Source organism: Dipodomys spectabilis, unplaced genomic scaffold (assembly GCF_019054845.1).
Source record: "Dipodomys spectabilis isolate Male_0828 unplaced genomic scaffold, ASM1905484v1 ptg000212l, whole genome shotgun sequence".
Taxonomy (NCBI): domain Eukaryota; kingdom Metazoa; phylum Chordata; class Mammalia; order Rodentia; family Heteromyidae; genus Dipodomys; species Dipodomys spectabilis.
In genome coordinates this window covers 1396151-1416219 of record NW_024870889.1, presented here as the reverse complement: position 1 = coordinate 1416219, position 20069 = coordinate 1396151, and the positions used below count along the sequence as shown (strand labels likewise).

The 20069-nt window shown below is 54.5% G+C and overlaps 1 protein-coding gene across 2 annotated transcripts in view; it reads left to right on the top strand.

Moving 5' to 3' along the window:
• Positions 1 to 7651: 7651 nt before the first annotated feature.
• Positions 7652 to 20069, top strand: part of Cdc42bpb (CDC42 binding protein kinase beta) — an 88990-nt gene continuing 76572 nt past the window's right edge. For both annotated transcript variants that reach the window (XM_042696858.1, XM_042696857.1), the window contains exon 1: positions 7652 to 7861. In XM_042696858.1, coding sequence (XP_042552792.1) covers positions 7687 to 7861 — 175 coding nt within the window. In that variant the 5' untranslated portion in view covers positions 7652 to 7686. The remainder of the gene's footprint in view (positions 7862 to 20069) is intronic.

Here is a 20069-nt window from a genome sequence, read left to right as displayed (position 1 = left end):
TGTTTAATGTAAATAGCGAAGTTCTTACTGCCAATGCTGGATTCTACGATCACGGAGATGAGCAACTCATTCCAAATTCATGGGCTGATGGTCCAAGAGGAGCGCCAGGTGTCAGTGTAAAAATGCATGTTGTGTGGAAAGTTGGTGTCTCCGTCTCCTGTTTGTGATGGGTGAAGCGCTTGGCTCAGGCTCCTTGGGAGGGGGCAGAAAGGGGCACAACAGGGTCAGCAGAGGCCTAGGGGGTGCACTGTGGTTGCAACATACGAAACCTCGCTGTGAGGTGAGAGGGGAAGGTGGCTGACAGAGGCCACAGAGGTGAGGATACCTGGCTGAGGATTCAGTCCTCATATGGGGGCAACCAAGTACTCTTGACTGTGAAGGTCTTTGACAGTTCCCGCACATAGCCAGTCTTGTCTCCAGAGCCTGGGGGCCAGGCAGAGGCCGCACAGGGGTGCAGAGTGGAGCGCATGCCTTGCACCGGGGTCACTGTGGCCACAGTTCCAGTCTGTGCAGACAACTCCCCTTCCTCCCACTCTCCCCAAGGCCTCTGCACCTTCTCCTCTCCACCCAGGTGGAAATTGTTCATGCGGGTCTTAAATGTCACCTAAGGTGTTAGTTGTCATCTGAAGTGTTGGCTGACAGAGGCCCTGTGCTCCTGGGATCACTCCTGCTGGAGAGGCCTGGAGCACAGGCCCGGAGGCTTTCCTGTGAGGCTGGGAAAGGGAGGGTTTTAAGGACAGGACCAGAGCCCAGGGCTCCCAGCTTTGCTCTTTCCTGATTCTGTGCTTCTTCCCCCATTGTGGCTGTCTCCACAAGAACAGCTGGAGTTAAAGGCGGGAGCTATGTCCAGTCTCTGCTGTGCGACCTGCAGAGGCTCCAGCCCTGGTATGGGCCTCTGGGTTCCAGTGGAGATTGGACCAAGAGTATGGAGTGGACCAAGAGAAGGGCCAGAACCAACCACCTCTGACATCTGGCTGAGCTGCGACTGTAGCCACCACTTTCCAGCAACAGCCCTCCGTCCATGCACCCGTGCCTCTGCAAAGCGTGGGTGGAAGGTGGCAGGTGGAAGCTGGGCCCTAGGCCAGGTAGGTTTGCTCTTGTCGCCCTCTGGTGGTCATTCCTGGATAAAGCACCCTGGGCACCAGGGCCCTGTGTGAAGATGCAACCAACGGCTTTCCCGAGTTTCTGTATTTCTATTTCATGTAGGTGCGGACCACTTACTGGGGTGACAGAGGGCACAGCCTTGCCGGTGGGAGGGACAGGTCAGGGTTCAGGGCCTGCTATCCCTGCCCTTTCCTGTCCTGCCCAGCTTCTGTGCCCAGGAGCAGCCAGGGAACCGATGCCCAAGGCATGACCACCTGAATGCTCCCCACCCAGGCCCGCACGCACCCCCGCAGCCTCAGCCTCCCCACTCCCACCCGGGGAGGCAATCCCGAGCCCAGGCTGGCATTTCCTCCTGACAACCCTTGGGACTCCACCAGCCAGTGGCATTGGCACAGCCCGGCCTCCACCAGAGCACCCTGGGAGGAGGGCTGGAAGGGGGAGGGGGAGAAAGACTGGAAGCTGTGTTTGGGGGCAGGGCGGCCAGGTGACAGGCCTAGCCTGGCTCTCTGGCCTCCTCCTCCTCTCAGCAGGAGAGTGAAGAGATCTCCTCTGAGCGCCAGGGAAGTGGGTGAGATGTGGGGTGGGGGAGCCACCACACTCTGCCTCCCCTCACTGCATCCTCTGGCTGGGGAGATGGTGACTCTTACTGCCCTGGGTGAGCACTGATGGTTGGTGTGTAATCATCTCCTGGCTGGAGACGCACAGTGGAGATCCTAGACCAGGCTTCCATTCTCACCTGACTGGAAGGAGTGAGATGAGAGTGCTGGTGTGCATCTTCAGCGTCCTGTCTGGTCCCCAGCTCCAGGAACCACTGGGAAGTGTGGGAGCCTCTAGGAAGTGGGGCCTCGTGGGAGGCAGTCAGGTCATTTGGGGCGTGACCTAGCAGGAGGAAGTCCATTTGGGGCATGGCCTAGGGAAAGGAAGTTGGGTCATTGAGGGTGTGGCCTAGCTGGGTCATTGGGGGGCGCAGCTTTGAAGGGATCTTAGGACCTTGGTCACTTCCTGTTGCTCTGCTTCTTGGCATGCGTGTACTACTGCCATGACTACACCACCTCAGGACCAAAGTAAGAGGGACAGAGACCATGAGATTTCTAACACCATGAGCCAAAAAGAATTTTTTTTTTTTTGTCAGTTGTGGGGCTTGAACTCTGGGCCTGGGCGCTGTCCCTCAGCTCTTCAACTCAAAGCGAGTGCTCTACCACCTGAGCCACAGCGCCACTTCCGGTTTTGAGTAGTTTATTGGAGATAAGAGTCTCATGGACTTTTCTGCCTGGGCTGGCTTTGAACCATGATGCTCAGATCTCAGCCTCCTCAGTAGCTAAGATTACAGACGTGAGCCACCGGCACCTGGCTCAAAAAGAATCTTTTAAGTTGATGATCTGAGGTAGCTCACAGTAGTGCAAGACTAAATGGGGAGCAGGAGGAAGCTGTGTGTTCATAGGTCACCAGCAGAGGCCTTGGGAGGCGGTGCCCAGCCTGTGAGTCAGAGGTGGAAGTGTGGTTCCTAGGTCTGTTCCTGCGCAGCCACCGGCCTGTCCCTCACCATCGGCTCGGGATGAGCTCTAGACCATCTGGTCTACAGCATGTCCAGGTACTTACTTGCTTGGCAGGAGCGGTGGCCGCTTTGTGGAGAAGCAGGGTAATGCACGGCGCCAGGCCCCGCAGTTCACCAGCAGTGGCCTCTCTGTCTAGCTTCAGTGTCTTTGTTCAGCAGGGGTGATTTCTGCCCTACCTCTTCAGGTACACACCAGTTTAGGGTCAGACCTGCAAAGTGCTGAGCATAGCTCAATGATGTGTCAGCAGCCTTGCTGGTGATGGAGATGGCCCACTCTCCTCCTCTCCTCCTTCCCTGCTCTGCCCCTTCCCTCCCCATTCCCTCCCTGACTTCCTGGCCGTGCTGGGGTCTGGAGTTCGGAGGAAGAAAACCCTTAGACTAATATGGGAAGGGTGTGGCCTGGGGCCTCGAGTGCCCCTTCATCCTGAGGCAGTGGGAGTGCTGGAAGGCATCTGAGCCAGGTTGGTAAACCATGGAAGACGTCAGTGAAGCTGGGCAGGAGAACATGGCAGCGGGGCCAGGTCTGCAAGGCCGCGCAGGCCAGCATCCCTCACTGCCCTTCTGCTGGCCCCCAGTGGGCTGCCTTCCGCGGTTCACACTGGAACCGTCTGCACAGGCTGGCCTGTCGCACCTGCCGCTTGCAGCCTCCATGACTGGCGGGTTCCCTTCCTTCCTCTGGCAGATCAACGCCCCCAGCCCTGTTAGTAGTTGACTGGAGATGAGAGTCTCCTAGTCTTCCCTGTCTGGGCTGGCTTCTAACTGCCATCCTCAGATCTCTGCTGAGTAGCTGGGATTACAGGTGTGAGCCACCGATGCCTCTGCCCCCTCCCCCAGGGCATCTGATTGGGGGGAAAGGGGGAAGGAGAAAGAGGGGAGAGGGGGAACCCCATCCCTCAGCCTGCACCCTGTCATCTTTCATCCCCGGCTTCATCCCCTTCCTCCACACAGATGTTCTGAAGATACTCTGCTTGCAGCCCGTGTCCCTGACCTGCAAAGTCTCCACGTGGTCTGCTTAGGCACTGAAGCGGGGTGGGGTGGGGGAGACACACGTCGAGGAAGAGCCGTGCTCTGCGGAGCCCGGCGGGAAACCTCAGGGCTGTCAGCGGTCGCAAGGCGGGGCTGCTGCCCGCGAGTGGGGTGGCTGGCTGACCCATGCCCCATCGCCATTTTTCAGCGGCTTCTTGGAACTCCGTGCCGGTGTCCCGTCGGTTCTGCCCGCATTCTGCGCGGCCATCCTGGACTTCACCTTTCCATGAGCGGTGAAGCCTCCGGCTGGCCACGCACACGGGGGACCTCGGAGCCCGGCCCTGCGATGGGGCGGGGCAGGGCTGGGCCGGCTGGGCAGGGCCGGGAGGGACGGCCCGGGAGGATGGCCAAGTGGCGCCCGCTTGGGTGCCTTTCAGGGTGCTGGAGGAGGAGGCCCAGGGCCTGTGGGGGCGCCAGGGCCCCGCAGCTCCTGGGGTCGTGGCCCTCCCACTCATCCGGCTGCTATGGCTTGGCACAGCCTCTAGAGGGCAAGGTGGGCATGGGGGGGCTGGTGGAGAGCCTGAAGAACAGGTGCGTGACCCCCCCACCTGCTTCCTGGGCCTTTCCATCCCCCTGTGAGCAACTTAGGCAGCAGTTTTCTTTTTAGCCATGGTGAGGTGAGCCAGACTTTTGTTCTTCCAGGACCTAAGGCCTCTCTAGGACTGTGTATGAGCTCTGCTTGCCCAGTTAGAAGAACTGAGGCAGAAGAGGTAAGAAGCAGGTCGCTGAGGCCCTTGGGCTCCACACGTGAGCCAGCTGTCCTGGCCTCAGGCATGTTCCCCTCGGGCTGGGGCTGAGCATTGCACACAGTAAAGCCATGTCTGCCTCCTTAACTGCTTTCTGGCGCGTGGCGTGATGGACAGAGGAGCTGGTGCAGGGGACAGCCTCCCTCGATGCCTGCAATCCAGGGAACTCTGGCGCATTTCCTCAGGGAAGCATTCCTTTCTTGGACACGATTCCAAGGTCACAGGAAGGAGACTGAAATTCCTGTGTTCACTGGTGTGAAGCGGGGGCCCTCCACTGCCGAGGTGCCCAGGAGATGACGCCATAAGCTGACTGCTGGGGAGAGGCGCAGCACACCCGTAGGACGGCACTGATGGGAAGCCAGGGAATTTCCTGGGCAGGAGCTCTGTCACACTTCCATTTCCATAAAAACGAGCCCCACAGTCCACGGTGATGTTACTTGAGTTGCTATGGTGATAGATAAAGAAAGTGTTCTCCAAGCTCGAAAATGGTGGTGCTGATACAATTCACTTGGCTGGAAAGGCAAGTCCTTGTCTGAAACACAGAGGGCAAAAACCACCCTTTGCACATGGCCAGGGCCTTGGGAGTAGCTTGGCTCAGCTGGGCTCTATACAAGGCCTTGCTCTGACTAGGTAGTCAGCCATCATGGAAGCACCATCAGCCTGGGTGAGGAAGATCATGTACAGGTCCCATGTCCCATCCCTGTCTCTTCTGTACCTGAGGTCCTTTGAACACACGTTGAGGTGGGGGAGAAAAGAATGGGGTATCTGATCCACTTGCATAAGGAAAGCCTCTTTTTCCGTAAATGTAGCTCAGTGCCCACAGTTCAAATCCCTTTACCACCAAAACCCAACAAAACAAAACACTAGAGTTTGTAAAACAGTAGGTGCAAGCACCTGGATTTTTCAGATCACATTTCTTTTTTATTGTTGGTGGTGGTCATGGGGCTTGAACTCGGCCTGGGTGCTGTCCTTCAGCTGATCTTCAGTTCAGGGATAGTGTTCTACCACTTGAGCCACAGCACCACTTCCAGTTTTCTGGTGGTTTATTGGAGATAAGAGTCTCATGGACTTTCCTGTCCAGGCTGGCTTTGAACCATGATCCTCAGATCTCATCCTCCTGAGTAGTTAGGACTGCAGGTGTGAGCCCCTGGCACCTGGCTCAGATCACATTTATTACTTTGAGTGAACTTCTCTAATTCATTCTCTGAGCTTTGCTAAGACCACCAATTTTGAGAGGGAACCCAGAGCAAAAAAAGGAAGGCCAGCAGGCCACCTGCTGGAGGTGTCACTGACCCAGGATGTTTACTGTTCCAGTCTCATTTTACAATGGAATGCTGCGGTACAGACTTGGTTTTATGATACGGTAGATAACATCTTTTTTGATGGACAGATAGCTTAGGCTGCATAGTTTCTTGGTATCCACAGCCATACGTTCAGCTTCTATTAAGCCCCAGTAGTAAGCCAGCCGGGGCATTTGAAATGGAGAAATTGATTTACTCCCAAACCTTAGGGGAGGGAGGTTGGGGAGGTGGGGGCGGGAAGGAGGGGTACACTGTGATTCTCCTGGTAGGACTTACTTCACAGAGCATTACGGCAGGCCCCTCATGCTTTTGAGACCATAGGGGTCTTCTGGGTCATAAGGTTGAAGTAGCAGGTGTGCTGGCACCAAAGCCTGGGCTTGCTGGCTCACAGGTGTTGCTCTATGATGTCCCAATCTGAAAACATCAGCTGGCCTCTTTCCTCCCCCATCTTGGGACTTCTTCGAAGACCCAGAGATGGAGCATGGGATCCACATAAGGAATCCCCTCACGTAGGCTGACTTTCATGTCTGCGTTTCTTCCACTTTTTTGCGTGTGTGTGCTGGTCCTGGGGCTTGCACTCAGGGCCTGGTGCTGTCCCAGAGCTGTTTTGCTCAGGTGCTCTACCACTGGAGCCGCAGCTCCACGTCTGACTTTTTGGTGGTTTTTGGATCGGAGTCTCGAGGACATGTCTGCCTGGCTGCTTCGGATTGCCATTCTAGGATCACAGGTGTGAGCCTCCCTCACCGAGCTGGTGACACCTTTGGCTTAGTACTTTGGGGATGTGGCTCCATTGTCTTCTCACTAGTCACTCACTGGACTCGATTTTATTTTAGTCGAATGTGGGGCTTGAACTCAGGGACTCGGGAGTCTCCTGGACGTTCCTGCCCGGGCTGGTTTCGAACCGGGATCCTCAGATCTCAGCCTCCTGGGTGGCTAGGGTTGCGGGCGTGAGCCACCGGCGCCCGGAGGGAGGAAGCTCCGACGGCGCGGGGCTCCTCGGAGCTGCCCCGCAGCCGTGGCCAGAGCGGCTTCCGGGCCCCCGGCTTCCGTCCTCATCCACAGCCGTCTAGGCCAAGCCCGGACGCCGTCGGGGCCGAACCACTCGCCGGACCCGGGAGGCCAGCGCCCGAAGCGAACGCCCCAGGACGCAGCCCGCCCGCGAGCCCCTGGCGTCGGGGGCTCTCGGCCCGGCCCCGCCCCGGCGCCCCGGCGCCCCGGCGCATGCGCGTTCCGCAATCTCGGCGGCGCACTCGGCCGGCCCCGCCCCCCTCTGCGCACGCGCGGCCCTCAACCTCGGCTGCGCACTCGCCGGGCCACGCCCTCTCTGCGCAAGCGCGTTCCGCAATCTCGGCTGCGCACTCGTCGAGGCCCGCCCGGCTCCTACGGCGAGCCGCGAGGCCCGAACCGCTGGGAGCCGCCGCGGGGCGAGGGCGGGGCGGGGCCGCGCGTGAGGTCAGCGCGGCGGCTCTCGGGCCCGCCGTGGTTGGCTGCGCCGCGCCGGCCGCGCCCTGGTTGGCTGCGCGCCGCGGGCTGGGCGGCCGGCCGTGCTGGGGTCGGAGCTCGGGCGCCGGCCGCACTTGCGCAGCGCTCGGCTCCGCGGCGTTCCGGGTCGGCGGCGGCCCGCGGGAGGGCGCGGCCGGGCGGCCGAGGGCGGGGGAGGCGGCCGGCGGCCGAGGGCGGGGACGGCGGGCGGGCCGCGACGCCGAGGGGAGGAGACCGGCCCATGGACCCGCGGGGCCCGGCGCCCCAGACTCCGCGCCGCCGGGACGGAGCCCAAGATGTCGGCCTAGGCCGGGGCGCTTCGACGCGGACGCGGACGGGGCGGCGGCCGGACGTCGCCGCCGCTGCTGCTGCCGCCGTCGCTCGCGGCCGCCGGGCCCTCGAGGGCCGGCCGTGACGCCCGGACGCCGGGGCGGCGCGAGGCCGGCGCGCGGGGAGCGGGCCGCGCGGCACCATGTCGGCCAAGGTGCGCCTCAAGAAGCTGGAGCAGCTGCTCCTGGACGGGCCGTGGCGCAACGAGAGCGCCGTGAGCGTGGAGACGCTGCTGGACGTGCTGGTGTGCCTCTACACCGAGTGCGGCCACTCGGCGCTGCGCCGCGACAAGTATGTGGCCGAGTTCCTCGAGTGGGGTGAGTGCCTCGGCCTGCCCGCGCCCCCCGACGCCCCCCGGCCGGCCCTGCCCTGCCCTGCCCGCGCCCCCCGGCCCTGCCCTGCCCTGCCCGCGCCCCCCCGACGCCCCCCGGCCGGCCCTGCCCGCACCCCCCGACGCCCCTCGGCCCTGCCCTGCCCGCGCCCCCCCGACGCCCCCCGGCCGGCCCTGCCCTGCCCTGCCCGCGCCCCCCCGACGTCCCCCGGCTGGCCCTGCCCGCACCCCCCGACGCCCCTCGGCCCTGCCCTGCCCGCGCCCCCCGGCCGGCCCTGCCCTGCCCGCGCCCCCCCGACGCCCCCCGGCCGGCCCTGCCCTGCCCTGCCCGCGCCCCCCGACGCCCCCTGGCCGGCCCTGCCCGCGCCCCCCGACGCCCCCCGGCCGGCCCTGCCGTGCCCTGCCCGCGCCCCCCGACGCCCCCCGGCCTTGCCCTGCCCTGCCCTGCCCGTGCCCCCCGGCCCTGCCGTGCCCTGCCCGCGCCCCCCCGACGCCCCCCGGCCGGCCCTGTCCTGCCCTGCCCGCGCCCCCCGGCCCTGCCCTGCCCTGCCCTGCCCGCGCCCCCCGGCCTCCCCACTTCCCCCCGCACTCCCTGACCTACCCGCGCTCCCCGTCCCCGCGTCCCCCCGCGCCCCCGCCCCAACCCCGGCCCCGCGCCGGGGCGACCCTAAGCCCCCCGGGCCCCGGCCCCTGCGCACTCTCCTCCTCCCTCGTGCCCGCGCCTCGTCGGTCCGCCCCTCCATCCTGCGCTCCGCAGCCACATCCTCCGTGTCCCCTCTCCCCCACGCCCAGCCACGGACCCGGCCGCTTCCTAGACCCACCCTCCCCGTCTGGATATCATTTCCTGCAGCTCCCGGGACATCCGCCCGCGCCGCCTTGGGGTCTGGAGTTGGCCGGGAGTTACCCTGTCCTCCTGTGTCCGGCTCCCGGACCCCCCCCCCCAGCGCCCCCCCCCCCCCCCCCGCAGCCCCGGCGACAGCCCGACCCCTCTCTCCTCTGTCACCTTCCAAGGAAAATTTTAGGTGTAAAGCTTCGTACAAAATGGGCCTGCAAGAGCGAGTCCCCGTCCCCACACCTCACTCCCCCAGCGGCGCTGCCACTGAAATCTCACCTTCCTCCAGTCTCTGCGGGCCCTGACGCCTCACCTTGGTCTGCTAACCTGTTACCTCCTTCCAGACAAATATTGATTAAGCCATTGAATGATTAGTGTCTCTAAGACTGGTCATCTCTGAAACACCCATGTTCTCTTAAAACTCAGTTTCCTACCCTGACGCCCTGGAAGGAAGGGAGAAGCAAGCCTTAGGTTCAGGCCAGACTCTGGAATTGATCTCTGGGGCTGATGATAAAGCTGGTATTTACATGAGGAAATAAATGAACCTGCTCCCAGGAGGTCTCCCACTCCACCACTGTGGTGGTTGGAATTAGAGATTTTGTTTACAAATTAAAACGTAAGTTGCAGTATTGTCCAGAAGCTCTGTCCCTGCCCTGCACTCCGATGTTATCTGTGCCTGGAGAGGCAGGAAGAGGTCCCGAGCTGTTTTGTAGACGATCCACTAGTTGAGGTTTTCTCGGGACCTTTCACAGTGGCGTGGTTTCTAGCTGGGTAGTGAAGGGCTTCGCAGTTGTTTCGCAGTGGCTCGTGTTAGTCTGCGACTTCGCAGCATTACCTTTGCTGTTCCTTTCTGAGCCCTGGATGTTCCACAGTCAGGTTGAGCGGGGTGTACAGCTCCTGCTCAGTGAGGGAGGAGGAAGCCGAGGGAAGGCTGGTTTCCCTCCGCAGGTGTGGTCCTTTGGCCTCCGACCTGGGACCAGGGCAGGGACTGGGCAGGGAGGGGCTGGATGCTCTCAGCTGAGCACGGGAAGCCCGGCTCCCTGGAGGAAACTTTAGCATTGGAGGAGGTCTGACTTGATAAGATCAGACCTTTCCAAGTCTGAAAAAAAGCTGTGTGCTGTGACATAAACATTTTCAAGTTATATTCTGGCTCTTGGAAATTGTGATTATAAGTCAAGTACACTTTTCTTTTAGCTCAGTTTGTGCAGACGTCTAAAATTGAAATTACATAGCAGAATGGCCCTTTTTTTCCTTTTTGTACTAGAGCTTGGGCTTGAACTCTGGGCCTGGGTGCTGTCCCTGAGCTTTTTTGCTCAAAGCTAGCATTCTACCACTTGAATCACACTTCCACTTCCAGATTTTTAGTGATTAATTGAAGAAAGGAGTCTCATGGAATGCTGGTGCTGTCTTTGAACCTCGATCCTTAGACCTCAGCTTCTTGAGTCACAGATGTGATCCACCAGCACCCAGCCAGAATTTCAAATAAAATAGCCTTTTAATGAAATAATTGACATTTTAGAAGTTCTGTGAATGCTCATGTATGTTAATCTATGTGTTATTGTAATACCAAAGGGGTTTATTACTGGTTAAGATACACATACAACCATTGTTTAATGTTACTTGAAATTGCCTAGTTATTTGTGGGAAAGAAAGACTGTGGTGTTTAAAACCACAGATGTGTTAACTCTAGCCATGCAGGAGCCAGACTCTCCCCATCTCTCAAGTCTTGCAAGGTATCTCGTGAAAAATCACGTAGAATTCTTGAGACTCACAGAAGAAAAGCAGCTTATCCAGTCCAAGTTTTGACTTGGAAATCTTTGAGAAAATCTGGGAAATATAACTAGTGAAAGTTTTGAAGTTTTAAGAGATTTTGCTTTTGTTTCTGTTCCCGTGGCTGCGGGGGCAGGCATTTCAGCTTGCACGGTGGTTTTTTTTTCCTTTTTTTTCTTTTCTTAGGTCCGGTCGTGGGGCCTGAACTCTGGGCCTGGGCGCTGTCCCTCAGCTCTTCAGCTCAAGGCTAGCGCTCTACCACTTGAGCCACAGCGCCACTTCTGGCTTTTTTCTTTTTGCTTATGTGGTGCTGAGGAATCGAACTCAGGGCCTCAGGCATGCAAGGCAAGCGCTCTACCACTGAGCCACCTTCCCAGCCCACGGTGGTTTTTTTTTTAACCTTTAATTTTTCTTTGATTATGTTTATAATTTGATTGGTTTTCTCTGTGAAATTCTAAACCGTGATTAGAAGTTGGGGAAATGCTCTGCTTTACGTATATAGCTCTTTAGCAGTTAAAAAAAAAAAAGGTAACTTGGATATCATTTGAGGCAGAGGACATGAAACACTGAAAATCTCCACTAGTAAATGGCAGCAGACATAAGCAGCCAGAGGGGTGAGGACAGGCCTCCCTCTTGGTCACACAAAGCCTTTTCGTGTGTTAGGCATTTTTTCCCCCCACAGCCCAAAGTAGAACTGCTAATGCCACGTGTGGACCTGGCTGCTGTTTAAATTCCACCTTGCGGCCCTGGACCACCATGTGCGGTCCAGTTCTCTGCTCTGCTCTGTTGGTGGCCCATGGAGCAGAAGACAGGCTTGGGGTGGTGTGGGATGGCCATGGGCTCCCTGCTCTGCCTTCTTGAAGACAGACCTGGGGAGGTATAGACAGCATCACGGCTCCCAGCCTCCTTCCCCTTCCATCTTCTTGCAGGCCTCATCTTTGTAGGCTTCTGGTTAATTTTCACTTGTGGTTCTCCTCATCACCAGAGATGGTAATGAGCTCTCATGGGGTGAGGGGACGTTGGTCCTTGGTGAGTGGGTGAGGCCACTGAACTTAATTGATGGCACCAAATGTTTCCAAATGTATTTAATTTAACTTAAAAAAAATTGGTTGGCTGTGGGGCTTGAACTCCAGACCTGGGCTCTGTCCCCAAGCTTTTGTTTCCTGCTCAAGGCTAGCACTCTGCCACTTTAAGCCACAGCTCCACTTCCGGTTTTCTGGTGGCTAATTGGAGATAAGAGTTTCACAGACTTTACTGCCTAGACTGGCTTTCAGCTGTGATCCTCAGATCTCAGCCTGCTGAGTAGCTAAGATTACAGGCGTGAGCCACCTGCATCCAGCTCCAAGTGTATTTTAAGCGTGGTGCTTTTTGTAGATAAGATCTTTGAAGGACACAGGAACATATTTGTCCTCCCCCCCCCATTGTGCTGGAGTTTGAAGTCAGGGTCTCACTTGTTTAGTTGGTGCTTTACCACTTGAGCCATGCCTCTAGCCCAGCCTTTTGGAGCTGGAGTCTCTTGAACTTTTTTTTTTTTTTTGTCAGTCATGGGGCTTGAACTCTGGGCCTGGACACTATCCCTGAGATCTTCAGCTCACGGAAAGCACTCTACCACTTGAGCCACAGCACTACCACTTCTGGTTTTCTGGTGGTTAATTGGAGATGAGTCTCATGGACTTTCCTGCTTGGGCTGGCTTTGAACCACAATCTTCAGAGCTCAGCCTCCACAGTAGCTAGGATTACAGGTATGAGCTACCAGCACCCGGCTTCTCTTGAACTTTTCTGTCCAAGGCTGTCTTCAGACTGGTCCTCTGAATCTCACCCTGCAGAGTAGTTAGGATTACAGAGTCACCGGACTTTTTGAGGCAGAGTCTTGCTACGCAGTCTAGGTTGGCCTGGAACTCTACTATTGTAGCTAATCTGGTCTCAGACTCATTCTTGCTCCTGCTGTCTCCACCACCCTGAATGCTAGGGTTATAGAGGTGTACTGCCACACCCAGCTAGGAAACAAACCTTTCAGTAATCTCCAAACTAGGGAAAGGTTGGAACTGCATGGTAAAAATTAGGTTCACATCACTTGGGTTTTATAGGTAGTTCTTTGAGATGTGCACTCACACTGACCACAGTGCAGGACACAGGACCTTTGAAACCATTGAATATTAACATTTCTCTCTTCACGTCTCTTCCTGGACAGTGGGGCTGTAACCTGACCAAGAACGGTGTCTAGGTGAAATCTAGAAACAAGCTTGGGTTGAGTGTTCTCAGGTCAGGACGCCGCTGTGTGGGGCGTCTGCCGTGGAGAGTTTGTGCTGTGTGCTGGGTTGCTCTGGAGCAGAGCACTGCAGTGTGGGTTGAGGACCTGGAGCACTGCGGGGCTGGTGAACCTCCCTCTCCTGCCTCCTGCTTGTCACTGAGCCCTGGATTGCAGAGTCAGAGGGGGCAGGGGCAGGACTCTTAGTTCCAAACTATCTTGAATGTGCCAAGGGGATCCTACCTGTTTCTTGATAAAGAGGTATCTGGTGAGACTAATAAAAGCTCTTGTTAAACAAGACCAATAATTTACCTAATGAAAAAGAAGATAATATAAAGTTAAAAGACATTTTGAAAGATTTTTAAAATCCCTCCGCAGTGTAGTGGCTTCGCCTCAATTCCATCCTGCCGCTCCTGGCCTCCTGCAGCGGCATCCTCTGTGTGTGTGTGTCGTTTCCAGGCCTGTGTGCTCTCAGCGTGCTCAGGGCTTGCACTACCACTGGAGCCTTGCCTTCAGTCTGGTGTTTTGCTGGTTAATTGGAGAGATGGATCTGAAAACTTTCCTGTCCAGGCTAACGTAGAACCTTCAGCTTCCACTCAGGTCTCAGCCACCTGAGTAGCTGCGATTACAAATAGGGGGGCACTGGCCCTGACTTGGTTTTTATTTTTGTTGGTTGTGGGGCTTGAACTATGGGCCTGGGCGCTGTCCCTGCGCTCTTCAGCTCAAGGCGAGTGCTCTACCACTAGAGCCACAGTGCCACTTCCGGTTTTCCAGTGGTTTATTGGAGATAAGAGTCTCACAGACTTTCCTGCCTGGGCCGTCTTTGAACTATGAAACTCAGATCTCAGCCTCCTGAGTAGCTAGTATTACAGGTGTGAGCCACCAGGTTTCTGGACCATTCTTAGTAAGCAGCCTCTGGCCATGGTGTCACCCCTCAGGTCTGGTCAGCCTGGGGCCTGTACTACTGCCTGTTTTAAAATATCTGATTTACTGTAGCCTTCCTTTTCTTATTTTCTGGTCATGGGGCTTGAACTCAGGGCCTTAGTGCTGTCCCTGAGCTCTTCAGCTCAAGGTGAGCGCTCTACCACTTGAGCCACAGCACTACTTCTGGTTTCCTGGTGGCTAATTGGAGATAAGAGTCTTACAAACTTTCCTGCCCAGGCTGGCTTTGAACCTTGATCCTCAGATCTCAGCCTTCTGAGTAGCTAGGATAACAGGCTTGAGCCACCAGTGCCTGGCTGTAGCTTTCTTTGAGGTGCCATTAGCACTGGCCTAGCCCAAGCTCTGGAGCCTCAGGCTTGAGTGACACATGAAGTTGGGGAAGACCCCTGCCAGATTAGTTTCTTACATATTAATTAATTAATTAGCTCCTGTCTTTCCTGATTTTTAAAATTTTTTATTTATTTATTTATTTTGTTGGTTGTGGAGCTTGAACTCTGGGCTTGGGCGCTGTCCCTGAGCTCTTCAGCTCAAGGCGAGCGCTCTACCACTTGAGCCACAGTGCCACTTCCAGTTTTCTAGTGGTTTATTGGAGATAAGAGTCTCACGGACTTTCCTGCCTGGGCTGTCTTTGAACTGCGATCCGATCTCAGCCTCCTGAGTAGCTAGGATTACAGGCATGAGCCACCGGCATCCAGCTCCTAATTCTTTTGTTGGCATAAATTAGTTGTATAAAGTGGTTTCATTGTGACATTACTGTATATGTGTGCAGTGTACCCCAATCAGACTCACCCCCTTTGCCCTCCCTCATCTCCCTTCCCCCCTTAAAACGACTTCAGCTGATTTCTTCTGTTTTCATAATGTACATGAATTACTCCAGCTTTGTTCACTCATATTTACCTTCCTGTTGTTTTACTTTTCCTGTGATTCATTTTCTCTTTGTTTAATGTACTGTAATTGTACAAAGGAATTTTACCAGAGTGCATTTATTATATTTTAATTTAGTTGGCTTAACCTCATCTGTTCCCTTTTGCTGTCCCCCTATTATTCAACAGCTTTCTGTGAATTAGTTTTCATTTTATTAGTCTCCCTTTCAAACACTTCTAAGATGGCTTCATATTCTGTAAAAAGTCAGGTTTGGAAGCCATACTCCATTGTTAGAATTTAAAGTTGACCTAACAGGATGCATATAATATAATCTTAGTTGTTGTTGTTGTTTAATTTTGGTGCTAGAATTGCATCTTGAACTCAGGTCCTTACGAGTTCATCTTTTTCATTCAAGGCTGGCACTCTACCACTTAAGCCCATATAAGTGGGAATGAAAGTCTCAAAGATTTGTCTACCCAGGCTGGCTTTAAACCTTGGTCCTTAGATCTTAGCTTCCTGAGTAGCTAGGATTACAGGTGTGAGCTACTGGTGACGAGTAATTAATCTTAGTTTTAGATATTCAAGTTGATATCATTTTTGACCACACTCTGTGGGGTGATTTTCTGTAAATAGAATTTTACTTTTATTAACATAACATGTTTACTTCGTCTTAAAAGCCAAACAGAACCACAGAATTATAACAAAACACTAGTCTCTGCCTCCTGCTCTGGGTTCTGAGTTCTAAGTGAGCCTCTTAATGAGAAGGTAGGATCGAGTCCCCAGGCGGCAGGGCGCTGGTGTCATTGCTCACTTCCGTCTTGTTGGCTCTCTGGGGTGAGGGGCGGGGGGGGGGGGTTCCCTGGGCTGCCCAGGCACACATCTCCTTCTCCGTCTCCCTTTCCCTAAGTCGGGCTTAAACTGGTAATTCTGCATTCCTACTATTAGGGTGAATATCACAGCTAAGCCCCCAAAGGGTGCCGTTAATTTGTGGTCTTCACTAAGGTAGCTAATTATTTTTTGTGTTATTGGCATGAATTATCTGCCCTCTGCTTGGTTTTCAGTGAACTGTCATGAATTCAGTCCCATGTTTTCAAAACAGAAGAGCTTAGTACAGTCAAACACCTCAAGCAATTTGTTACCTTAATCTGGTGTGAGCCACCAGCGCCTGGCTTAGTTCTTGGTTTTGATTTATTTAACTATTTGTGTATTTTGTGCTGGTCCTTGGGCTTGAACTCGGTCTGGGCGCTGTCCCTGAGCTTTTTTTGCCCAAAGCTAGCCTTCTACCACTTGAGCCACATCTCCACTTCTGGCTTTTTTGGTGGTTAACTCCCCAGAGAGGAGCTCCTGTCCCCTTCTGCCGGGGTGTGTGGTGGGGACACGTCTTCTGGAAGGTGGTGAGGCGGGCAGGGGCAGCCCTGAGGCGGCCTCCTTTGCCTGCTGCCGCTCGCCGCAGCTCAGGTCCGAGTGGTGCCTCTGGTGACGCCTGCGCCGTGCGTGCACACAGTTAGCCTTGGGTTTAGAGCTCTGCTCAATTAGTACCGCTTACCCATTCCCAGCACAGTGATTTGGACGAGCCTGGTGCCGGTGGCTCACATCTGTAACCCTAGATACTCAGGAGGCCAGATCTGAGGATTGAAGTTCAAAGCCAGCACAAGCAGGAAAGCCCATGAGATTCTGATCTCCAGTTAATTGCCAAAAGCCAGAAGTGGAGCCTTGAACAAAAATGCTCAAGAAGGAGCTGAGAAGGTGGCTCAGTGGTAGAGCGCTTGCCTTGCATGCTTGAGGCCCCGGGTTCCATTCCTCAGCACCACATAAGCAGAAAAAAAAAGCCGGAAGTGGTGCTATGGCTCAAATGGTATCCTTGAGCTGAAGAGCTGAAGGACAGCGCCCAGGCCCAGAGTTCAGGCCCCACAACCGGACCCCCCCGCCAAAAAAAAAAAAAAATGCTCAAGAATAGTGCCCAAGCCGGGCACCAGTGGCTCACGCCTGTCATCCTAGCTACTCTAAGATCTGAGGATCGCAGTTCAAAACCAGCCAAGGCAGGAAAGTCTGTGAGATTCTTTTTTTTTTTTTGGGTCCGGTCATGGGGCCTGAACTCTGGGCCTGGGCGCTGTCCCTCAGCTCTTCAGCTCAAGGCTAGTGCTCTACCACTTGAGCCGCAGCACCACTTCCGGCTTTTTTCTTTTTGCTTATGTGGTGCTGAGGAATCGAACCCAGGGCCTCAGGCATGCAAGGCAAGCGCTCTACCACTGAGCCACCTTCCCAGCCCTCCGTGAGATTCTTATCTCAACTAAACCACCAGAAAACCGGAAGTGGTGCTGTGACTCAAGTGGTAGAGCGCTAGCCTTTTTGAGCTGAAGAACTGAGGGACAGCGCCCAGGCCCAAAATTCAAGACCCATGACCAACAAAAGGAAATAATAAGTAAAAAGTTGACATTGCTGGTCTGCTATCATGTCCTGTTGTTCATTCCACAAGCCCATGTCCGTTCCTCCCCCCCCCCCCCATGTTGATGGAACTAAAGCCTTGAACACGCTGTGTAAGCGCTCTGCCGCGGGGCCACATCCCCAGCCCCACGTTTTTTTTTTCCCCAATCTTGGAGCTTAAATTCAGGACCTGGGTCCTGTCCTTGAACTCAGGACCTGGGCCTTGTCCTTAGACTTTCGTGCTCAAGGCTCACCCTTCCACTTTGCACCACAGCGCCACTTTAGCTTTTCTGGCTGTTAATTGGAGATAAGAGTCTCAGACTTTCTTGCCCTGAGCTGGCTTTGAAGCATGAATCTCAGATCTCAGCCTTCTGAGTAGCTGGGATGACAGGTATCTGCCCTCCCAGACATGTGTGAAGGATTCAGAATGTCCTGGGTCCTGTTGAGGTGAGTAGAAGTTCTTGTTCTGAAGCTCAGCTAGTGCTTGGGGTGGGTGGATGGAGCCTCTGTGTTCTGGTTGTGGCTTCTCCAGGGGTGTGTAAGGAAGGTGGTGTGCCGGGCAGTGTCTGTGACTAAGGGCGGCCCTCAGCAAGCAGTGCAGAGGCCCCATGCTCACACTTCCCTTTGACTCACTACGTTGCTGTTTGTGCTGGTGACACCGGTTCGTCTCTCCAGAAGGTCCCCAAGGAGATGACAGGGGCTCTGGAAGCACAGACTCTGGAGGAGGCGGGAGAGGAGGGGCTGGCCGCAGGGACTGGCCTCCCAGGGTTTGGCTCTGGGCTGTGTGACTCCGAGCTGTGTAGAGCTGACTTGACGTGGGCCAGTCCGCTTAGCCCCCGAGCGTGTGCGCGGGGAGAAAACCCAAACTGCAGAGTGAAGTCCCACGGCGAGCAGCGCCTCCCCTCGGCATGCTCACGCCTGTTCAGGGCGGCCTCTCGCTGAGAGCACCCTTGTCAGGGCGCAAGAAGTGGGCTGGAAGAACTTCTGTTACTTGTTGTTTGAAACGTTTAAATCTGACGGAACTTACTTAGTTTTTTACATGTATTGTATTTTTAATTTGAAATATTTTGGCACTGGTGGGGTTTGAACTCAGGTCCTTGTGCTAGCTGGGCAGGTGCTCTGCTACTTGAGCCACACCTCCACCCTTTTTGGCTTGCCAGTTCTAGGGCTTGAACTCAGGGTCTGTGTGCTGCCTCTGGACTTTTGCTCAGGGCTAGTGCTCTGTCACTTGAGCCACAGCACCACTCTGGTTTTCTTTTTGTAGTTTAAGGGAAGTAAGTCACATAGGAAACTTAGGTCGCTTATGCATGGTTTCCCTCTTTGTAGTAATTAGAATGTGCCTATAAATCTACAAGTAAACACAATGGGTGGTAAAAGACAAAACTTTACACTTGGATATGATAAATTAACCAGACTAAATATTCATACAGTGAGACCAAAGGAAGATAGTCTTAAAGGAGGATCACAAAAGGCCAATAGTTACGTTGCTGCACACGATCATATAAAATGATGTTTAGGGCTAGAAATGATGTTTAGCTGGAAATGGTAGAGTGCTTGCCTAGCATGCATGAATCCCTGGGCTCAATTCCTTAGTACCATATAAACAGAAAAGGCCGTTAGAGGTGCTGTGGCTCCAGTTCAAGTCTCAGGACTGGTGAGGGGAGGAGGGGAGGGGACAAAGAAGTGTCTATTAAATGAACTCCAAGAAGTAGATGTGAGTTTTTTTGTCATTTTACCTTTTGTGTCTCGCCCCCTCCCCATTTTGTGACTGCTTTTGATTTCTGTTCTTTTTGTCTTGCATGTAAATTTATCTGTTTGGGAGGGTAAAGAGGAGGAGCACAGGCGTGGTGGGACAAAGGGTGAACTAAGGCAGCAGGGTACTCGACAGTATATTGAAAATGAACTTTTCAGCTTGTGGGAGAGGGAAGAGATGAGACTTCAAAAAGAAACGTGCTCATTACATGACATGTAACAGTAACCCGCACTCTGTACATCACCTTTACAAAAAAAATCACATAGACTTTCCTATCCATGATGGCTTTGAACCACAGTTCTCAGATCGCAGTCTCCTGAGTGGCTAGAATGTGGGGCATTAGCCACGGGCGCCCGGTGAAGTCTCACGTTTTGACCCAAGACTCCCCTTGTACCGAGACCCAACTACCTACCACCTACCGTGTAGCTAGGATCACTGGCGTCGCCCACCATGCCAGCTTACTTGTGGAGATGGAGTTTGACTGATTTTTTGCCTATGGTGGCCTTGAACTTCCATCCTCCTGCTAAGCAGCTAGAACGACAAGTGTAAGTCTCCACACTAGCCGAAATACCGTGTTATATTGGTATTCACTATTGAGAAGGGATGTTGCTTTTTCCATTTAATGGGTATGTAGCAGTCCTGAGAGTAATTTTGCTGCTGTCTTACAAGTGTTTGTGACCCAAAGTATTTGAAAGTCATATTGTTGAAAGGTCTTCAAATATATTAACAGAGTAGTTTTCTGATAATACATTTAAAATGAGTCTGGGAAACATGGCAGGGACCTAGCTTTCAGCTGTGGAAACAGAATGTGTAGCAAATCGGGAAGGTGCTGGGTTTGTTTGGTTCTAACTTTACTAGTCAGAGTCAGAGGTATAGATGTACATGAAATCTGAAGTATTTCTTAAGACATCAGGCAGCTATAGGTGCTGGCGGCTCACGCCTGTAATCCTAGCTACTTAGGAGGGTGAGATCTGAGGATCCAGGGTTTTATTTATTTATTTATTTAGGGTCTGGTTGTGGGGCCTGAACTCTGGGCCTGGGCGCTGTCCCTCAGCTCTTCAGCTCAAGGCTAGCGCTCTACCACTTGAGCCACAGCGCCACTTCCAGCTTTTTTCTTTTTGCTTATGTGGTGCTGAGGAATCGAACCCAGGGCCTCAGGCATGCAAGGCAAACGCCCTACTACTGAGCCATCTTTCCAGCCCTGAGAATCCAGGTTTAAAAGCCAGCCCAGGCAGGAAAGTCTATGAGACTCTTATCTCCAATGAACCACCAAAAACCCGGATGTGGCGCTGTGGCTTAACATGGTAGAGTGCTAGCCTTGAGCAAAAGAGCTCGGGGACAGCACCCAGGCTATGAGTTCA